At 41.1% G+C, this 19,419-nt stretch overlaps 1 protein-coding gene across 1 annotated transcript in view; it reads right to left on the bottom strand.

Annotated features, from left to right (window-relative positions):
• Positions 1-8,879: 8,879 nt before the first annotated feature.
• Positions 8,880-19,419, bottom strand: part of atf7ip2 (activating transcription factor 7 interacting protein 2) — a 35,926-nt gene continuing 25,386 nt past the window's right edge. The window contains exons 5-10 of the mRNA XM_055914638.1: positions 18,598-18,684; positions 17,838-17,914; positions 15,393-15,468; positions 14,515-14,670; positions 9,769-10,118; positions 8,880-9,326 (exon numbers count right to left, since the gene is read on the bottom strand). Of these exons, the coding sequence (XP_055770613.1) occupies positions 9,125-9,326; positions 9,769-10,118; positions 14,515-14,670; positions 15,393-15,468; positions 17,838-17,914; positions 18,598-18,684 (948 nt within the window). The 3' untranslated portion in view covers positions 8,880-9,124. The remainder of the gene's footprint in view (positions 9,327-9,768; positions 10,119-14,514; positions 14,671-15,392; positions 15,469-17,837; positions 17,915-18,597; positions 18,685-19,419) is intronic.

The raw sequence follows: 19,419 nt of genomic DNA, 5'->3' as shown, positions 1-19,419 counted from the left end.
GGGTCTACATTACATCAGTCTGTGTTTCTAACAGGGTCTACATTACATCAGTCTGTTATAACAGGGTCTACATTACATAAGTCTGTTATAACAGGGTCTACATTACATCAGCCTGTTATAACAGGGTCTACATTACATCAGCCTGTTATAACAGGGTCTACATTACATCAGTCTGTGTTATAACAGGGTCTACATTACATCAGTCTGTTATAACAGGCTATACATTACATCAGTCTGTTATAACAGGGTCTACATTACATCAGTCTGTTTATAACAGGGTCTACATTACATCAGCCTGTTATAACAGGGTCTATATTACATCAGTCTGTGTTATAACAGGGTCTACATTACATCAGTCTGTTATAACAGGGTCTACATTACATTAGTCTGTTATAACAGGGTCTACATTACATCAGTTTGTTATAAAAGGGTCTACATTACATCAGTCTATTATAACAGGGTCTACATTACATCAGTCTGTGTTTATAACAGGGTCTACATTACATCAGTCTGTTTTTATAACAGGGTCTACATTACATCAGTCTGTTATAACAGGGTCTACATTACATCAGCCTGTTTATAACAGGGTCTACATTACATCAGTCTGTGTTTATAACAGGGTCTACATTACATCAGTCTGTGTTTATAACAGGGTCTACATTACATTAGTCTGTTATAACAGGGTCTACATTACATCAGTCTGTTATAACAGGGTCTACATTACATCAGTCTGTTATAACAGGGTCTACATTACATCAGTCTGTTATAACAGGATCTACATTACATCAGTCTATTATAACAGGGTCTACATTACATCAGTCTATTATAACAGGGTCTACATTACATCAGTCTGTGTTTATAACAGGGTCTACATTACATCAGCCTGTTATAACAGGGTCTACATTACACCAGTCTGTTATAACAGGGTCTACATTACATAAGTCTGTTATAACAGGGTCTACATTACACCAGTCTGTGTTATAACAGGGTCTACATTACATCAGCCTGTTATAACAGGGTCTACATTACATCAGTCTGTTATAACAGGGTCTACATTACATCAGTCTGTTATAACAGGGTCTACATTACATCAGTCTGTTTATAACAGGGTCTACATTACATCAGCCTGTTATAACAGGGTCTATATTACATCAGTCTGTGTTATAACAGGGTCTACATTACATCAGCCTGTTATAACAGGGTCTATATTACATCAGTCTGTGTTATAACAGGGTCTACATTACATCAGTCTGTTATAACAGGGTTTACATTACATCAGTCTGTTATAACAGGGTCTACATTACATCAGTCTGTTATAACAGGGTCTACATTACATCAGTCTGTTATAACAGGGTCTACATTACATCAGTCTGTTATAACAGGGTCTACATTACATCAGTCTGTGTTTATAACAGGGTCTACATTATACCAGTCTGTTATAACAGGGTCTACATTACATCAGTCTGTTATAGCAGGGTCTACATTACATCAGTCTGTTATAACAGGGTCTACATTACATCAGTCTGTTATAACAGGGTCTACATTACACCAGTCTGTGTTTATAACAGGGTCTACATTACATCAGTCTGTGTTTATAACAGCGTCTACAATACACCAGTCTGTTATAACAGGCTCTACATTACATTAGTCTGTTATAACAGGGTCTACATTACATCAGTTTGTTATAACAGGGTCTACATTACATCAGTCTGTTATAACAGGGTCTACATTACATCAGTCTGTGTTTATAACAGGGTCTACATTACATCAGTCTGTTTTTATAACAGGGTCTACAATACATCAGTCTGTTATAACAGGGTCTACATTACATCAGTCTGTTATAACAGGGTCTACATTACATCAGCCTGTTTATAACAGGGTCTACATTACATCAGTCTGTGTTTATAACAGGGTCTACATTACATCAGTCTGTGTTTATAACAGGGTCTACATTACATTAGTCTGTTATAACAGGGTCTACATTACATCAGTCTGTTATAACAGGGTCTACATTACATCAGTCTGTTATAACAGGGTCTACATTACATCAGTCTGTTATAACAGGATCTACATTACATCAGTATGTGTTTATAACAGGGTCTACATTACATCAGTCTGTTATAACAGGGTCTACATTACATCAGTCTGTTATAACAGGGTCTACATTACATCAGTCTGTTATAACAGGGTCTACATTACATCAGTCTGTTATAACAGGGTCTACATTACATCAGTCTGTTATAACAGGGTCTACATTACATCAGTCTATTATAACAGGGTCTACATTACATCAGTCTATTATAACAGGGTCTACATTACATCAGTCTGTGTTTATAACAGGGTCTACATTACATCAGCCTGTTATAACAGGGTCTACATTACACCAGTCTGTTATAACAGGGTCTACATTACATCAGTCTGTTATAACAGGGTCTACATTACATAAGTCTGTTATAACAGGGTCTACATTACACCAGTCTGTGTTATAACAGGGTCTACATTACATCAGCCTGTTATAACAGGGTCTACATTACATCAGTCTGTTATAACAGGGTCTACATTACATCAGTCTGTTATAACAGGGTCTACATTACATCAGTCTGTTTATAACAGGGTCTACATTACATCAGCCTGTTATAACAGGGTCTATATTACATCAGTCTGTGTTATAACAGGGTCTACATTACATCAGCCTGTTATAACAGGGTCTATATTACATCAGTCTGTGTTATAACAGGGTCTACATTACATCAGTCTGTTATAACAGGGTTTACATTACATCAGTCTGTTATAACAGGGTCTACATTACATCAGTCTGTTATAACAGGGTCTACATTACATCAGTCTGTTATAACAGGGTCTACATTACATCAGTCTGTTATAACAGGGTTTACATTACATCAGTCTGTGTTACAACCCCTCCCTCTCTCTCTCTTCTCCCTCCCCCCCTCTAAAGTAGTGCACTAGATAGGGAATAGGGTGCCATAGATCCCTGGTCCAAAGTAGTGCACTAGATAGGGAATAGGGTGCCATAGATCCCTGGTCCAAGGTAGTGTTCAGTAGGAAAACTCTACAGACCCAGGAGACAGCACGGCGGTGTTCAGTAGGGAAACTCTACAGACCCAGGAGACAGCACGGCGGTGTTGAGTAGGGAAACTCCACAGACCCAGGAGACATCACGGCGGTGTTCAGTAGGGAAACTCTACAGACCCAGGAGACAGCACGGCGGTGTTCAGTAGGGAAGACCCAGGAGACAGCACGGTGGTGTTCAGTAGGGAAACTCTACAGACCCAGGAGACAGCACGGTGGTGTTCAGTAGGGAAACTCTACAGACCCAGGAGACAGCACGGCGGTGTTCAGTAGGGAAACTCTACAGACCCAGGAGACAGCACGGTGGTGTTCAGTAGGGAAACTCTACAGACCCAGGAGACAGCACGGCGGTGTTCAGTAGGGAAACTACAGACCCAGGAGACATCACGCCGGTGTTCAGTAGGGAAGCTCTACAGACCCAGGAGACAGCACGGCGGTGTTCAGTAGGGAAACTCTACAGACCCAGGAGACAGCACGGCGGTGTTCAGTAGGGAAACTCTACAGACCCAGGAGACAGCACGGCGGTGTTCAGTAGGGAAACTCTACAGACCCAGGAGACAGCACGGTGGTGTTCAGTAGGGAAACTCTACAGACCCAGGAGACAGCACGGCGGTGTTCAGTAGGAAAACTCTACAGACTCAGGAGACAGCACGGCGGTGTTCAGTAGGGAAACTCTACAGACCCAGGAGACGGCACGGCGGTGTTCAGTAGGGAAACTATAGACCCAGGAGACAGCACGGCGGTGTTCAGTAGGGACACTCTACAGACCCAGGAGACTGCACGGCGGTGTTCAGTAGGAAAACTCTACAGACCCAGGAGACAGCACGGCGGTGTTCAGTAGGGAAGACCCAGGAGACAGCACGGTGGTGTTCAGTAGGGAAACTCTACAGACCCAGGAGACAGCACGGCGGTGTTCAGTAGGAAAACTCTACAGACCCAGGAGACAGCACGGCGGTGTTCAGTAGGGAAACTCTACAGACCCAGGAGACAGCACGGCGGTGTTCAGTAGGGAAACTCTACAGACCCAGGAGACAGCACGGTGGTGTTCAGTAGGGAACACCATAGAGTGTTTGAAAGAAGGTACTCCCTTGAAGTTGTTAAATAATTAACACTAAATGAATGTTTATTATTTTACAAGATGGGGCTGCATCTCCCCGATTTACTCTGTTTCACAACGTTTTATCCATAATGAACAGCACCCAGGCTACCCCCTCAACACGCTACAGATGAAAGAACACACATTTTGATTCTGAAGACTAGGAAGCATGGTCTCTGTTGATGTGTTTGTAATTGAAGTATCATTCCCTCATGGCATGACACCAGTAGGATGTGGAAACTGGTTGGAAATGATAAGATGTTACTGAAGGCTCCTTCTACCCTGGATTCTATTGGATTCTATAGTATTCTATTAGATTCTATAGCATTATATTAGATTCTATAGAATTCTATTAGATTCTATAGCATTCTATTAGATTATTAGATTCTATAGCATTCTATTAGATTCTATAGCATTCTATTAGATTCTATAGCATTTTATTAGATTCTATAGCATTCTATTAGATTCTATTAGATTCTATAGCATTCTATTAGATTCTATAGCATTCTATTAGATTATTAGATTCTATAGCATTATATTAGATTAGATTCTATAGCATTCTATTAGATTCTATAGCATTCTATTAGATTATTAGATTCTATAGCATTCTATAGCATTCTATTAGATTCTATAGCATTCTATTAGATTATTAGATTCTATAGCATTCTATTAGATTATTAGATTCTATAGCATTCTATTAGATTATTAGATTCTATAGCATTCTATTAGATTATTAGATTCTATTAGATTCTATTCTACCCCAACGGCAGCTTCTGTTTGGCATTGTTGTTTCCATAGAGACAGAGTCCTCCCAGCCTGGGCTCATCATGGGAGTGAGGTCTTATTATTAAATGTATTTTATATTAAAGTGACTTCTTATCTCCAGTGATCATTGGTCCTGGTAACTGTATAGGTCAATGTCTGCGTTCTCCACCCTTAATCCCCAAGTGTACACTTTGTCTTGCACACTTTCAACAAATGGTGGAAACTTCCAGCCTCCAGCCAATGCATACACCAATCCTATGCAAAGTGTGCAAGTGCACACTTGTGGAAAAGGGTGTAGACTCAGGACACAGCCTAGGAATGAAAGTGCTAGTTGATGATGACGTGAAAGAGACTGTGGTGTTTCTGCGGATCTGGCGCCACCTGCTGGTGAACCACAGCTCAGTGACTGTATTCATAAAGAGACTGTGGTGTTTCTGGGGATCTGGCGCCACCTGCTGGTGAACCACAGCTCAGTTCCTGTATTCATAAAGAGACTGTGGTGTTTCTGGGGATCTGGCGCCACCTGCTGGTGAACCACAGCTCAGTGACTGTATTCATAAAGAGACTGTGGTGTTTCTGAGGATCTGGCGCCACCTGCTGGTGATCCACAGCTCAGTGTCTGTATTCATAAAGAGACTGGTGTTTCTGGGGATCTGGCGCCACCTGCTGGTGAACCACAGCTCAGTTCCTGTATTCATAAAGAGACTGTGGGGTTTCTGGGGATCTGGCGCCACCTGCTGGTGAACCACAGCATTCATAAAGAGACTGTGGTGTTTCTGGGGATCTGGCGCCACCTGCTGGTGAACCACAGCTCAGTTCCTGTATTCATAAAGAGACTGTGGTGTTTCTGGGGATCTGGCGCCACCTGCTGGTGAACCACAGCTCAGTTCCTGTATTCATAAAGTGACTGGTGTTTCTGGGGATCTGGCGCCACCTGCTGGTGAACCACAGCTCAGTTCCTGTATTCATAAAGTGACTGGTGTTTCTGGGGATCTGGCGCCACCTGCTGGTGAACCACAGCTCAGTTCCTGTATTCATAAAGAGACTGTGGGGTTTCTGGGGATCTGGCGCCACCTGCTGGTGAACCACAGCTCAGTTCCTGTATTCATAAAGAGACTGGTGTTTCTGGGGATCTGGCGCCACCTGCTGGTGAACCACAGCTCAGTTCCTGTATTCATAAAGAGACTGTGGTGTTTCTGGGGATCTGGCGCCACCTGCTGGTGAACCACAGCTCAGTGCCTGTATTCATAAAGAGACTGTGGTGTTTCTGGGGATCTGGCGCCACCTGCTGGTGAACCACAGCTCAGTTCCTGTATTCATAAAGAGACTGGTGTTTCTGGGGATCTGGCGCCACCTGCTGGTGAACCACAGTTCAGTTCCTGTATTCATAAAGAGACTGTGGTGTTTCTGGGGATCTGGCGCCACCTGCTGGTGAACCACAGCTCAGTGACTGTATTCATAAAGAGACTGGTGTTTCTGGGGATCTGGCGCCACCTGCTGGTGAACCACAGCTCAGTTCCTGTATTCATAAAGAGACTGGTGTTTCTGGGGATCTGGCGCCACCTGCTGGTGAACCACAGTTCAGTTCCTGTATTCATAAAGTGTCTGTGTAGGAGTGCTGATCTAGGATCAGCTTGGCTTTTTCCAATCATGATTACTAATGAAAATGGCCAGGAGGGCACCTGATCCTATATCAGCACTGAGAGACACTTTATAAATACAGGTGTAGATACTCTACTACGACAAAGGGTCTGGTAACTCCACAGTCCTGGAGAGATGGTCTCTATTTAAAGGGTCTGGTAACTCCACAGTCCTGGAGAGAGATGGTCTCTATTCAAAGGGTCTGGTAACTCCACAGTCCTGGAGAGATGGTCTCTATTCAAAGGGTCTGGTAACTCCACAGTCCTGGAGAGATGGTCTGGTAACTCCACAGTCCTGGAGAGATGGTCTCTATTCAAAGGGTCTGGTAACTCCACAGTCCTGGAGAGATGGTCTCTATTCAAAGGGTCTGGTAACTCCACAGTCCTGGAGAGATGGTCTGGTAACTCCACAGTCCTGGAGAGTCTCTATTCAAAGGGTCTGGTAACTCCACAGTCCTGGAGAGATGGTCTCTATTCAAAGGGTCTGGTAACTCCAAAGTCCTGGAGAGATGGTCTCTATACAAAGGGTCTGGTAACTCCACAGTCCTGGAGAGAGTCTCTATTCAAAGGGTCTGGTAACTCCACAGTCCTGGAGAGAGATGGTCTCTATTCAAAGGGTCTGGTAACTCCACAGTCCTGGAGAGATGGTCTCTAGTCAAAGGGTCTGGTAACTCCACAGTACTGGAGAGATGGTCTCTATTCAAAGGGTCTGGTAACTCCAGTCCTGGAGAGAGAGTCTCTAGTCAAAGGGTCTGGTAAGTCCACAGTCCTAGAGAGAGATGGTCTCTATTCAAAGGGTCTGGTAACTCCACAGTCCTGGAGAGATGGTCTCTATTCAAAGGGTCTGGTAACTCCACAGTCCTAGAGAGAGATGGTCTCTATTCAAAGGGTCTGGTAACTCCACAGTCCTGGAGAGAGATGGTCTCTATTCAAAAGGTCTGGTAACTCCACAGTCCTGGAGAGATGGTCTCTATTCAAAAGGTCTGGTAACTCCACAGTCCTGGAGAGTCTCTATTCAAAGGGTCTGGTAACTCCACAGTCCTGGAGAGTCTCTATTCAAAGGGTCTGGTAACTCCACAGTCCTGGAGAGATGGTCTCTATTCAAAGGGTCTGGTAACTCCACAGTCCTGGAGAGATGGTCTCTATTCAAAGAGTCTGGTAACTCCACAGTCCTAGAGAGAGATGGTCTCTATTCAAAGGGTCTGGTAACTCCACAGTCCTGGAGAGAGATGGTCTCTATTCAAAGGGTCTGGTAACTCCACAGTCCTGGAGAGAGATGGTCTCTATTCAAAGGGTCTGGTAACTCCACAGTCCTGGAGAGATGGTCTCTATTCAAAGGGTCTGATAACTCCACATTCCTGGAGAGAGATGGTCTCTATTCAAAGGGTCTGGTAACTCCAAAGTCCTGGAGAGAGATGGTCTCTATTTAAAGGGTCTGGTAACTCCACAGTCCTGGAGAGATGGTCTTTATTTAAAGGGTCTGGTAACTCCACAGTACTGGAGAAAGGGTCTGGTAACTCCACAGTCCTAGAGAGAGATGGTCTCTTTTCAAAGGGTCTGGTAACTCCACAGTCCTGGAGAGAGAGTCTCTAGTCAAAGGGTCTGGTAACTCCAAAGTCCTGGAGAGATAGTGGGTATTTAGGCCATTGTATTTGAAATCAGATGTGTTAGTGCTGGGCTGGGACAAAAGCCTGCACAGTCAGAAGCTCTGTAGAAGTGGGCCATACAGACACAGACAAACCTTTTCATATCATTAAAGACACTCACAAACTTTACAAGGATGAGTTAGGAAACTTTGAGATATTTTATTATATAATGGTGGTTAAAATGTGAAGAAGAAGGTGTTGAACTAACATCACTAACACAGTTGACTCAACTAGGACAGATGTACTAACAGAGTTGACTAAAACGCTCACCCCCCCCCCCCCCCAGATGCTCAGTCCCCCCCCCACTCCCCAAGACGCTCACCCCGCCCCCCAGACGCTCACCCCCCCCCCCAGACGCTCGCCCCCCTCCCAGATGCTCGCCCCCCCCCCCAGACGCTCGCCCCCCTCCCAGACGCTCAGCCTCCCCACCAGACGCCCAGCCCCCCCCCCCACGATACTCAGCCCCCCCACCAGATACTCAGCCCCCCCCCCCACCACGATACTCAGCTCCCCCCCCCCCCCCCCCCCAGATACTCAGCCCCCCCCCACCACGATACTCAGCCCCCCCCACCACGATACTCAGCCCCCCCCCCCCACCCCCCCCAGATTCTCAGCCCCCCCCCAGATACTCAGCCCCCCCCCGTAGAGTGAGTTGGGAGACGTGTCGCTGCGTATCCTTCATTGGATCGGTAATGCTATTTGAAAACACACACACAAAAAAAATCATTTCTTTCTTCTTCTGTTCCTCTTTAGATGGTAGCACAGAGAATACCGGGAGTCTAGTAGGTCACTAGATCTCAGTAACCTTTCAACTCTCACCCCTGGGGGGTGGGGTGGGGGCCCAGAGTGGCCTTCAATCTAGACGGGCAGAACTCCCAGCCACGTCTCTATGCCAGGAGGACAGTCTGTATGTCGCTGTACGGTCCGTAGCGACCGTACCGGTCCTTGCCCACCACGATGACGTAGGTGGTACCCGATTGGTACTTGGTTACCGTGACAGCCATGGGCAGGGCCAGGGCCTTGACCACACCCACATTCCTCCAGGACGGGGAGACGCTGCTGCTATGACTCTCTTGAGCGATGTAGATACTGGAGGGGGGAGGGAGGGAGGGGGGAGAAGAGAGAGCGAGGGAGAGAGGGAGGGGGGAGGGAGAGAGGGGAGGGGGGAGGGAGGGAGGGAGGGGGGAGAGGGAGGGAGGGGGGAGAGGGAGGAGAGAGGGAAAGAGGGAGGGAGGAGAGAGAGGGAAAGAGGAGGGAGGGAAGGAGAGGGAAAGAGGAGGGAGGGGGAAGCGGGAAGAGGGAGGGGGAGTGTGAGGGGAGGAGGGGATGAGGGAGGGAGGAGGGGATGAGGGAGGGAGGAGGGGGTGAGGGAGGGAGGGGGGGAGAAGGGAGGAAGAGTGTTGTTTTTAAATGGTAATCATAAATCACCAAAAATATGGAGATGATTTCAGTTGATTTGAAAGTTTGACAAATTGCCCCATTCACTTTCATGAACCACTAGAACCGGGTCGCTCCGTGTGTGTGTCTGTACCTGTAACTGTCCATGTCCGGCGCTGCGGGGTCTTCCTCAGTGACCCTCCAGTGGATGACCAGACAGGGGGCAGGGTTTCGGATACGGGCCAGGTGTACTAGGGGCTTCTGGGGGATGGAGTAGGAGGCGGCCTCGAGGGGGAGGGAGGAAGGGAAAGGGGTCGGGGGGAGAGGAGGGAGATGGGACAGCAGCTCACTCTGAGACGGAGGAACACGAAGAGCGACAGGAGGAGACGAGGACTCCTCTGTCTTAACGGTGGTTTCCATCTTCACCGTGCCCTCCGTTTTCACTGGAACGTCCGGAGACGTGACTGGAGGTCTGGTCACTGGTACTGCAGAAGCCTCTACCTTCTACACACACAAGAGGAGGGAGAGGTTACATGGTTTGAACGTTACTGAGAGAGGCAGAAAATAACTACTTTCAGAAGAAGATAATGTTGCTGGATCATAAACACTGATAACCACTACTAATAACTACCAATAACCACTAATAACTACTAATAACTACCAATAACTACCAATAACAGCTAAAACCACTAATACACACTAATAACTACCAATAACCACTAATAACTACCAATAACAGCTAATAACCACTAATAACTACTAATAACTACTAATAACCAATAATAACTACTAATAACTACCAATAACAGCTAATAACCGCTAATAACTCATAACTACCAATAACAGCTAATAACCACTAATAACTACTAATAACTACCAATAACAGCTTGTTGCGTCAAAACAGAACACTCAAAACATGAGCACAATGGCAGCTCTTCCTTTAAAGACCTCCAGGCCTCAAGAGGGCAGATAACCCAAAAAACACAGGTGGAACTAAAAAATTGAGCCAGGATTTCTGGAGGGACTACTTTTACATGCGCACCTGTCAGATAAGCATGGGTATAAAATGTTTGGTCCTCAACACATACACACAGCTCATTGTTCAACCCTAAAGACGCAACTGGTATGTAATGTTTGGAATTATTTATTATGTTGCATCCAGTGCTTAGCACAATTTACATGTTTAACTCTGGTAGGAGTGGTGACTTTTGTTGTGGATATTTTCTGACTGCAGAAGTAATTGCTAGAAGTGCTAGATTAAATTGTTTAAACGTTTACTTTATTCAAAGCCATGCTTTGTTGCTGTGTCATGCATTGTTTAGTGTAAAATAATGCATGTTTATTCTCTGTTTAAGGTTATCAACCTATTCCTAGTGCTAGTGCTATTCCTATTCCTAGTGCTATTCCTATTCCCTATTCCTCTGTGATTCAACTACTCTATTCAACAAATCAACTATTTCAACATATTCAACAAATGGCATCAAAACCATAATAAAACACTGGAAAGGAATTGAGTTGTCCCTTTGCATCCTTCACGGGTTGAGCAAGCCGTTTTCAAGTTTGGGCAGAGCTGAAAATAATTATAACACCTAGACAACTTGACACAGCTAAAACCACTAATAACCACTAATAACCACCAATAACTACCAATAACTACCAATAACCACTAATAACTACTAATAACTACTAATAACCACTAATAACTACTAATAACCACTAATACCTACTAATAACTACCAATAACAGCTAAAACCACTAATAACAACTAATAACCACTAATAACCACTAATAACTACCAATAACCACAAAAAACTACTAATAACTACTAATAACCACTAATAACAACTAATAACCACTAATAACCACTAATAACTACCAATAACCACAAAAAAACTACTAATAACTACTAATAACCACTAATAACTACTAATAACTACCAATAACTACCAATAACCACTAATAACTACTAATAACTACCAATAACAGCTAAAACCACTAATAACAACTAATAACCACTAATAACCACTAATAACTACTAATAACTACCAATAACAGCTAAAACCACTAATAACCACTAATAACCACCAATAACCACCAATAACTACCAATAACCACTAATAACTACTAATAACTACCAATAACAGCTAAAACCACTAATAACAACTAATAACCACTAATAACTACTAATAACTACCAATAACAGCTAAAACCACTAATAACCACCAATAACCACCAATAACTACCAATAACCACTAATAACTACTAATAACCACTAATAACTACTAATAACCACTAATAACTACCAATAACAGCTAATAACCACTAATAACTACCAATAACAGCTAAAACCACTAATAACAACTAATAACCACTAATAACCACTAATAACCACTAATAACTACCAATAACCACAAAAACTACTAATAACTACTAATAACCACTAATAACTACCAATAACAGCTAAAACCACTAATAACCACTAATAACTACCAATAACAGCTAAAACCACCAATAACTACCAATAACTACCAATAACTACCAATAACTACCAATAACTACCAATAACAGCTAATAACCACCAATAACTACCAATAACAGCTAATAACCACTAATAACTACTAATAACTACCAATAACTACCAATAACCACCAATAACCACAAATAACCACAAATAACTACCAATAACTACCAATAACTACCAATAACTACCAATAACTACCAATAACTACTAACTACTAATAACTACTAATAACTACCAATAACAGCTAATAACCACTAATAACTACTAATAACTACCAATAACCACTAATAACTACTAATAACTACTAATAACCACCAACAACTACCAATAACTACCAATAACTACTAATAACTACCAATAACCACTAATAACTACTAATAACCACTAATAACTACTAATAGCCACTAATAACTACCAATAACCACTAATAACTACTTTCAGAAGATTATATTGTTGCTGCATCATAACCACTAATAACTACTAATAACAACTAATAACCGCCAATAACCACCAATAACCACTAATAATAACCACCAATAACTACTAATAACCACTAATAACCGCCAATAACCACTAATAACCGCCAATAACCACTAATAACCACCAATAACTACCAATAACCACCAATAACTACCAATAACCACCAATAACTACCAATAACCACCAATAACCACTAATAACCACTAATAACCACTAATAACCACTAATAACCACTAATAACCACTAATAACCACCAATAACAGCTAATAACAGCTAATAACCGCCAATAACTACTAATAACCACTAATAATAACCACCAATAACTACTAATAACCACTAATAATAACCACCAATAACCACTAATAACCACTAATAACTACCAATAACCACCAATAACCACCAATAACTACCAATAACCATTAATAACTACTTTCAGAAGACTATTGTTGCTGCATCACAACTACTAACAACCACTAATAACTACTATAAACCACCAATAACAACCAATAACCACTACTAATAACCACTAATAACTACTAATAACTACTAATAACTACTAATAACCACCAATAACCACCAATAACTACCAATAACCACTAATAACTACTTTCAGAAGACTATATTGTTGCTGCATCATAACCACTAATAACCACCAATAACCACCAATAACTACTAATAACCACTAATAATAACCACCAATAACCACTAATAACTACTAATAACCACCAATAACTACCAATAATCACTAATAATAACCACCAATAACCACTAATAACTACTAATAACTACTAATAACCACCAATAACTACCAATAACCACCAATAACAGCCAATAACCGCCAATAACCACTAATAATAACCACTAATAATAACCACTAATAATAACCACTAATAATAACCACTAATAATAACCACTAATAATAACCACTAATAATAACCACTAATTACTAATAACCACCAATAACCACCAATAACCACCAATAACCACCAATAACCACCAATAACCACCAATAACTACAAATAACAGCTAATAACTACCAATAACTACCAATAACTACCACTAATAACTACTAACAACTATTACTAATAAACACTAATAACCACTAATAGACACTAATAACTACTAACAACTACTACTAATAAACACTAATAACCACTAATAGACACTAATAACTATTAATAACTACTACTAATAACTACTAACAACTACTACTAATAACTACTAACAACTACTACTAATAACTACTAACAACTACTACTAATAACTATTAACAACTACTACTAATAAACACTAACAACTACTACTAATAACTATTAACAACTACTACTAATAACTATTAATAACTACTACTAATAACTATTAATAACTACTACTAATAACTATTAATAACTACTACTAATAACAACTACTAACAAATACTACTAATAACAGCTAATAACTACTAATAACTGCTAATAACAGCTAATAACAGCTAATAACTACTAATAACAGCTAATAACAGCTAATAACTACTAATAACTACTAATAACTACTAATAACTACTTTCAGAAGAATTGAATGAAGAGGTCAGAGTGTAGCAGAAACCTACCAGTACTTGAGGAGAGAGAACGGGAGGAAGAGGAGAACGAGCTGGAGGTGGAGGAGTGGTAGGAGGAAGAGGAGGACGAGGTGGAGGAGGAGTGGTAGGAGGAAGAGGAGGACGAGGTGGAGGAGGAGGAGTGGTAGGAGGAAGAGGAGGAGTGGTAGGCGGAAGAGGTCAGAGTGTAGCAGAAACCTACCAGTACTTGATGAGAGAGAACGGGAGGAAGAGGAGAACGAGCTGGAGGTGGAGGAAGAGGAGGACGAGGTGGAGGAGGAGGAGTGGTAGGAGGAAGAGGTCAGAGTGTAGCAGAAACCTACCAGTATTTGATGAGAGAGAACGGGAGGAAGAGGAGAACGAGGTGGAGGAGGAGTGGTAGGAGGAAGAGGAGGAGTGGTAGGAGGAAGAGGGCTGTTGTGTTTCTTTCCATTCCTCTCCTTTTCTCTCTTCGTGTCTGGGGCCTTCTTATTGGACATCTAGAGAGACAAACAACCAACCACAGACAAGCTGTTAGTATCAGAACCTATCAGAGTCTCAGAATCAGTAGTGGTGTGTGAGATGAGGGGGGTGTGTGTGTGTAGTGTGACCCCCCCCCCGAGTTAGCCCCTGTATGTGTGTGTGTGTAGGTGTGTGTGTAGTGTGTGTAGGTGTAGTGTGTAGTATGTGTAGGTGTAGGTGTAGGTGTGTAAGTGTGTAGTGTGTGTGTGTGTGTGTAGTGTGTGTGTGTGTGTAGTATGTAGTGTGTGTGTGTGTGTGTGTAGTATGTAGTGTGTGTGTGTGTGTGTGTGTGTGTAGTATGTCGTGTGTGTGTGTGTAGTGTGTGTGTGTGTGTAGTGTGTGTGTGTGTGTGTGTGTGTGTAGTATGTAGTGTGTGTGTAGTATGTAGTGTGTGTGTGTGTGTAGTATGTAGTGTGTGTGTGTGTAGTATGTAGTGTGTGTGTGTGTAGTATGTAGTGTGTGCGTGTGTGTGTGTGCGTGTGTAAGTGTAGTATGTAGTGTGTAGTGTGTGTGTAGTATGTAGTGTGTGTGTGTAGTGTGTAGTATGTGTGTGTGTAGTATGTAGTGTGTGTGTGTAGTATGTAGTGTGTGTGTGTAGTGTGTAGTATGTGTGTGTGTAGTATGTAGTGCGTGTGTGTGTGTGTGTAATATGTAGTGCGTGTGTGTGTGTGTGTGTGTGTGTGTAGTGTGTGTACGTTACCATTTTCTGCCAGAAACCATCTACCACCTTCCTCTTCCTCTGCTTCTCAGCTGAGTCTTCCTCATCAGAATCTGACCTGAACAACACAGACTATAGATATTACTATATTATAATTAAACACTTTATATATATTATATATATAATTAAACACTGAACAAAAATATTAAAAACACAACATTGACTATAGATATTACTATATTATAATTAAACACTTTATATATATTATATATATAATTAAATAACTGAACAAAAATATTAAAAACACAACATAGACTATAGATATTACTATATTATAATTAAACACTTTATATATATTATATATATAATTATTAAATATAATAATTAAATATATATAATTAAACACTTTATATATATTATATATATAATTAAACACTTTATATATATTATATATATAATTATTAAATATAATAATTAAATATATATAATTAAACACTTTATATATATTATATATATAATTAAACACTTTATATATATTATATATAATTATTAAATATAATAATTAAATATATATAATTAAACACTGAACAAAAGTATTAAAAACACAGCATGTAAAGTGCCTGTCCCATGTTCCTTGGACGTACTAACAAATTCTCCCCCCCCAAAAAACCTTTGGAGGCGGCTCATGGTAGAATTATATTGAATGTACCCACGACGGCCCTTTAACCCAATAACATTAATATTATTATATTGAATGTACCCACGACGACCCTTTAACCCAATAACATTAATATTATTATATTGAATATATATGTACTGCCTTTGTAGGCGGCTCATGGTAGAATTATATTGAATGTACCCACGACGGCCCTTTAACCCAATAACATTAATATTATTATATTGAATGTACCCACGACGACCCTTTAACCCAGTAACATTAATATTATTATATTGAATGTACCCACGACGACAATTTAACCCAATAGCATTAATATTATTATAAAAACCTTTGGAGGCGGCTCATGGTAGAATTATATTGAATGTACCCACGACGACCCTTTAACCCAGTAACATTAATATAATTCTTTGGAGGCGGCTCATGGTAGAATTATATTGAATGTACCCACGACGACCCTTTAACCCAATAACATTAATATAATTCTTTGGAGGCGGCTCATGGTAGAATTATATTGAATGTACCCACGACGACCCTTTAACCCAATAACATTAATATAATTCTTTGGAGGCGGCTCATGGTAGAATTATATTGAATGTACCCACGACGACCCTTTAACCCAATAACATTAATATTATTATATTGGCGGCTCATGGTAGAATTATATTGAATGTACCCACGACGGCCCTTTAACCCAATAACATTAATAAAATGGTGGATTATTATCAACAGCTCTAACAAGATGGCCACCGCAGTAAATACTGACTGGCCCCCGAACTTATAGACCCGAATACTACAAACACAAACTGTATGTAAATACTGACTGGCCCCCGAACTTATAGACCCGAATACTACAAACACATACTGTATGTAAATACTGACTGGCCCCCGAACTTATAGACCCGAATACTACAAACACATACTGTATGTCCTGTTATATATACTACACATACTGTATGTCCTGAGATATACTACAAATACATACTGTATGTCCTGATATATATACTACAAATACATACTGTATGTCCTGATATGTATGTATATATACTATAAATACATACTGTATGTCCTGATATATATATACTATAAATACATACTGTATGTCCTGATATATATATACTATAAATACATACTATATGTCCTGATATATATATACTATAAATACATACTATATGTCCTGATATATACTATAAATACATACTATATGTCCTGATATATACTATAAATACATACTGTATGTCCTGATATATATATATATATACTATAAATACATACTGTATGTCCTGATACAGTATATATTTATAGTGTGTATATATATATATATATATGTCCTGATATATATATATACTAAGAATACATACTGTATGTCCTGATATATATATATATATATATACTATAAATACATACTGTATGTCCTGATATATATATACTATAAATACATACTGTATGTCCTGATATATATATACTATAAATACATACTATATGTCCTGATATATACTATAAATACATACTATATGTCCTGATATATACTATAAATACATACTATATGTCCTGATATATATATATACTATAAATACATACTATATGTCCTGATATATACTATAAATACATACTGTATGTCCTGAGTCATATATATTGAATATATGTAGTATCATAGATGGGAAACACCACTTCCTGTCAGAGCCAGGGGTGAAAAGGAGATTTCCTTTCTTAGCGGTACAGGACCTACTGTGTGTGTGTGTGTGTGTGTGTGTGTGTGTGTGTGTGTGTGTGTGTGTGTGTGTGTATGACGTGTGTGTGTGTGTGTCTACCTGCTGATGTCCACAGTACTCAGTCCTCTCTCAGTCTCGGTCTCAGTCAGGTCCACAAGACCAGAACCCAGCATCCTCTGGAGAAACACACATTATCTTTCACAAAGATGCATTACCACCACGGAACGTATAAACAATGGTGTGTGACCACGACCGTGTGTCTCCACAGTTTTGTCAGAGAGAGGAGACAGAGAGAGAGAACAGAGAGAGAGCGCAGAGAGAGAGAGAGAGAGAGAGAGAGGACAGAAAGGAGAAAAGGAAAGAGCAGAGAGAGGACAGAAATGAGAAAAGGAAAGAGCAGAGAGAGAGGACAGAGAGAGAGAGGACAAAGAGAGAGAGGCCAGAGAGCGAGAGAGAGGACAGAGAGACAGAGGTTGAGAACAGAGAGGACAGAAAGAGAAAGGGAAAGAGCAGAGAGAGAGAAGACAGAGAGAGAGAGGCCAGAGAGAGAGGCCAGAGAGAGAGGACAGAAAGGAGAAAGGGAAAGAGCAGAGAAAGGGAAAGAGCAGAGAGAGGACAGAGACAGAGAGAGAGGACAGAGACAGAGAGGACAGAAAGGAGAAAGAGAAAGAGCAGAGAGAGAGAGGACAGAGAGAGAGGACAGAAAGGAGAGAGAGAGCGAGAGAGAGGACAGAGAGAGAGGACAAAAAGGAGAGAGGGAGAGAGCAGAGAGAGAGGACAGAGAGAGAGAGGACAGAAAGGAGAGAGAGAGAGGACAGAAAGGAGAGAGAGAGAGGAGAGAGGAGTGTGTGTGTCCTACCTGATTGCGTTTCACTAATGGAGGTCGTAGCATCCTGACATAAGAAATGGCTGCATCGCCCCTCCTCTTCACCTTCTTTATGTGAGCCTGAGAAACACAGGGTTTCTATTAGTAGAGACACAGGGTTATTCCTCCTCTAACCAGGGTTTCTATTAGTAGAGACACAGGGTTATTCCTCCTCTAACCAGGGTTTCTATTAGTAGAGAGAGGAGGGTTATTCCTCCTCTAACCAGGGTTTCTATTAGTAGAGAGAGAGGAGGGTTATTCCTCCTCTAACCAGGGTTTCTATTAGTAGAGACACAGGGTTATTCCTCCTCTAGCCAGGGTTTCTATTAGTAGACACACAGGGTTATTCCTCCTCTAACCAGGGTTTCTATTAGTAGAGAGAGGAGGGTTATTCCTCCTCTAACCAGGGTTTCTATTAGTAGAGACACAGGGTTATTCCTCCTCTAACTAGGGTTTCTATTAGTAGAGACACAGGGTTATTCCTCCTCTAACCAGGGTTTCTATTAGTAGAGAGACAGGGTTATTCCTCCTCTAACTAGGGTTTCTATTAGTAGAGACACAGGGTTATTCCTCCTCTAACTAGGGTTTCTATTAGTAGAGAGAGGAGGGTTATTCCTCCTCTAACCAGGGTTTCTATTAGTAGAGAGAGAGGAGGGTTATTCCTCCTCTAACCAGGGTTTCTATTAGTAGAGACACAGGGTTATTCCTCCTCTAACCAGGGTTTCTATTAGTAGAGACACAGGGTTATTCCTCCTCTAACCAGGGTTTCTATCAGTAGAGAGAGAGGAGGGTTATTCCTCCTCTAGCTAGGGTTTC

Source organism: Salvelinus fontinalis, unplaced genomic scaffold (assembly GCF_029448725.1).
Source record: "Salvelinus fontinalis isolate EN_2023a unplaced genomic scaffold, ASM2944872v1 scaffold_0630, whole genome shotgun sequence".
In the NCBI taxonomy this organism is placed as follows: domain Eukaryota; kingdom Metazoa; phylum Chordata; class Actinopteri; order Salmoniformes; family Salmonidae; genus Salvelinus; species Salvelinus fontinalis.
Note: the sequence above shows the minus strand (reverse complement) of the source record. Positions and strands in the feature narration are given on the sequence as shown.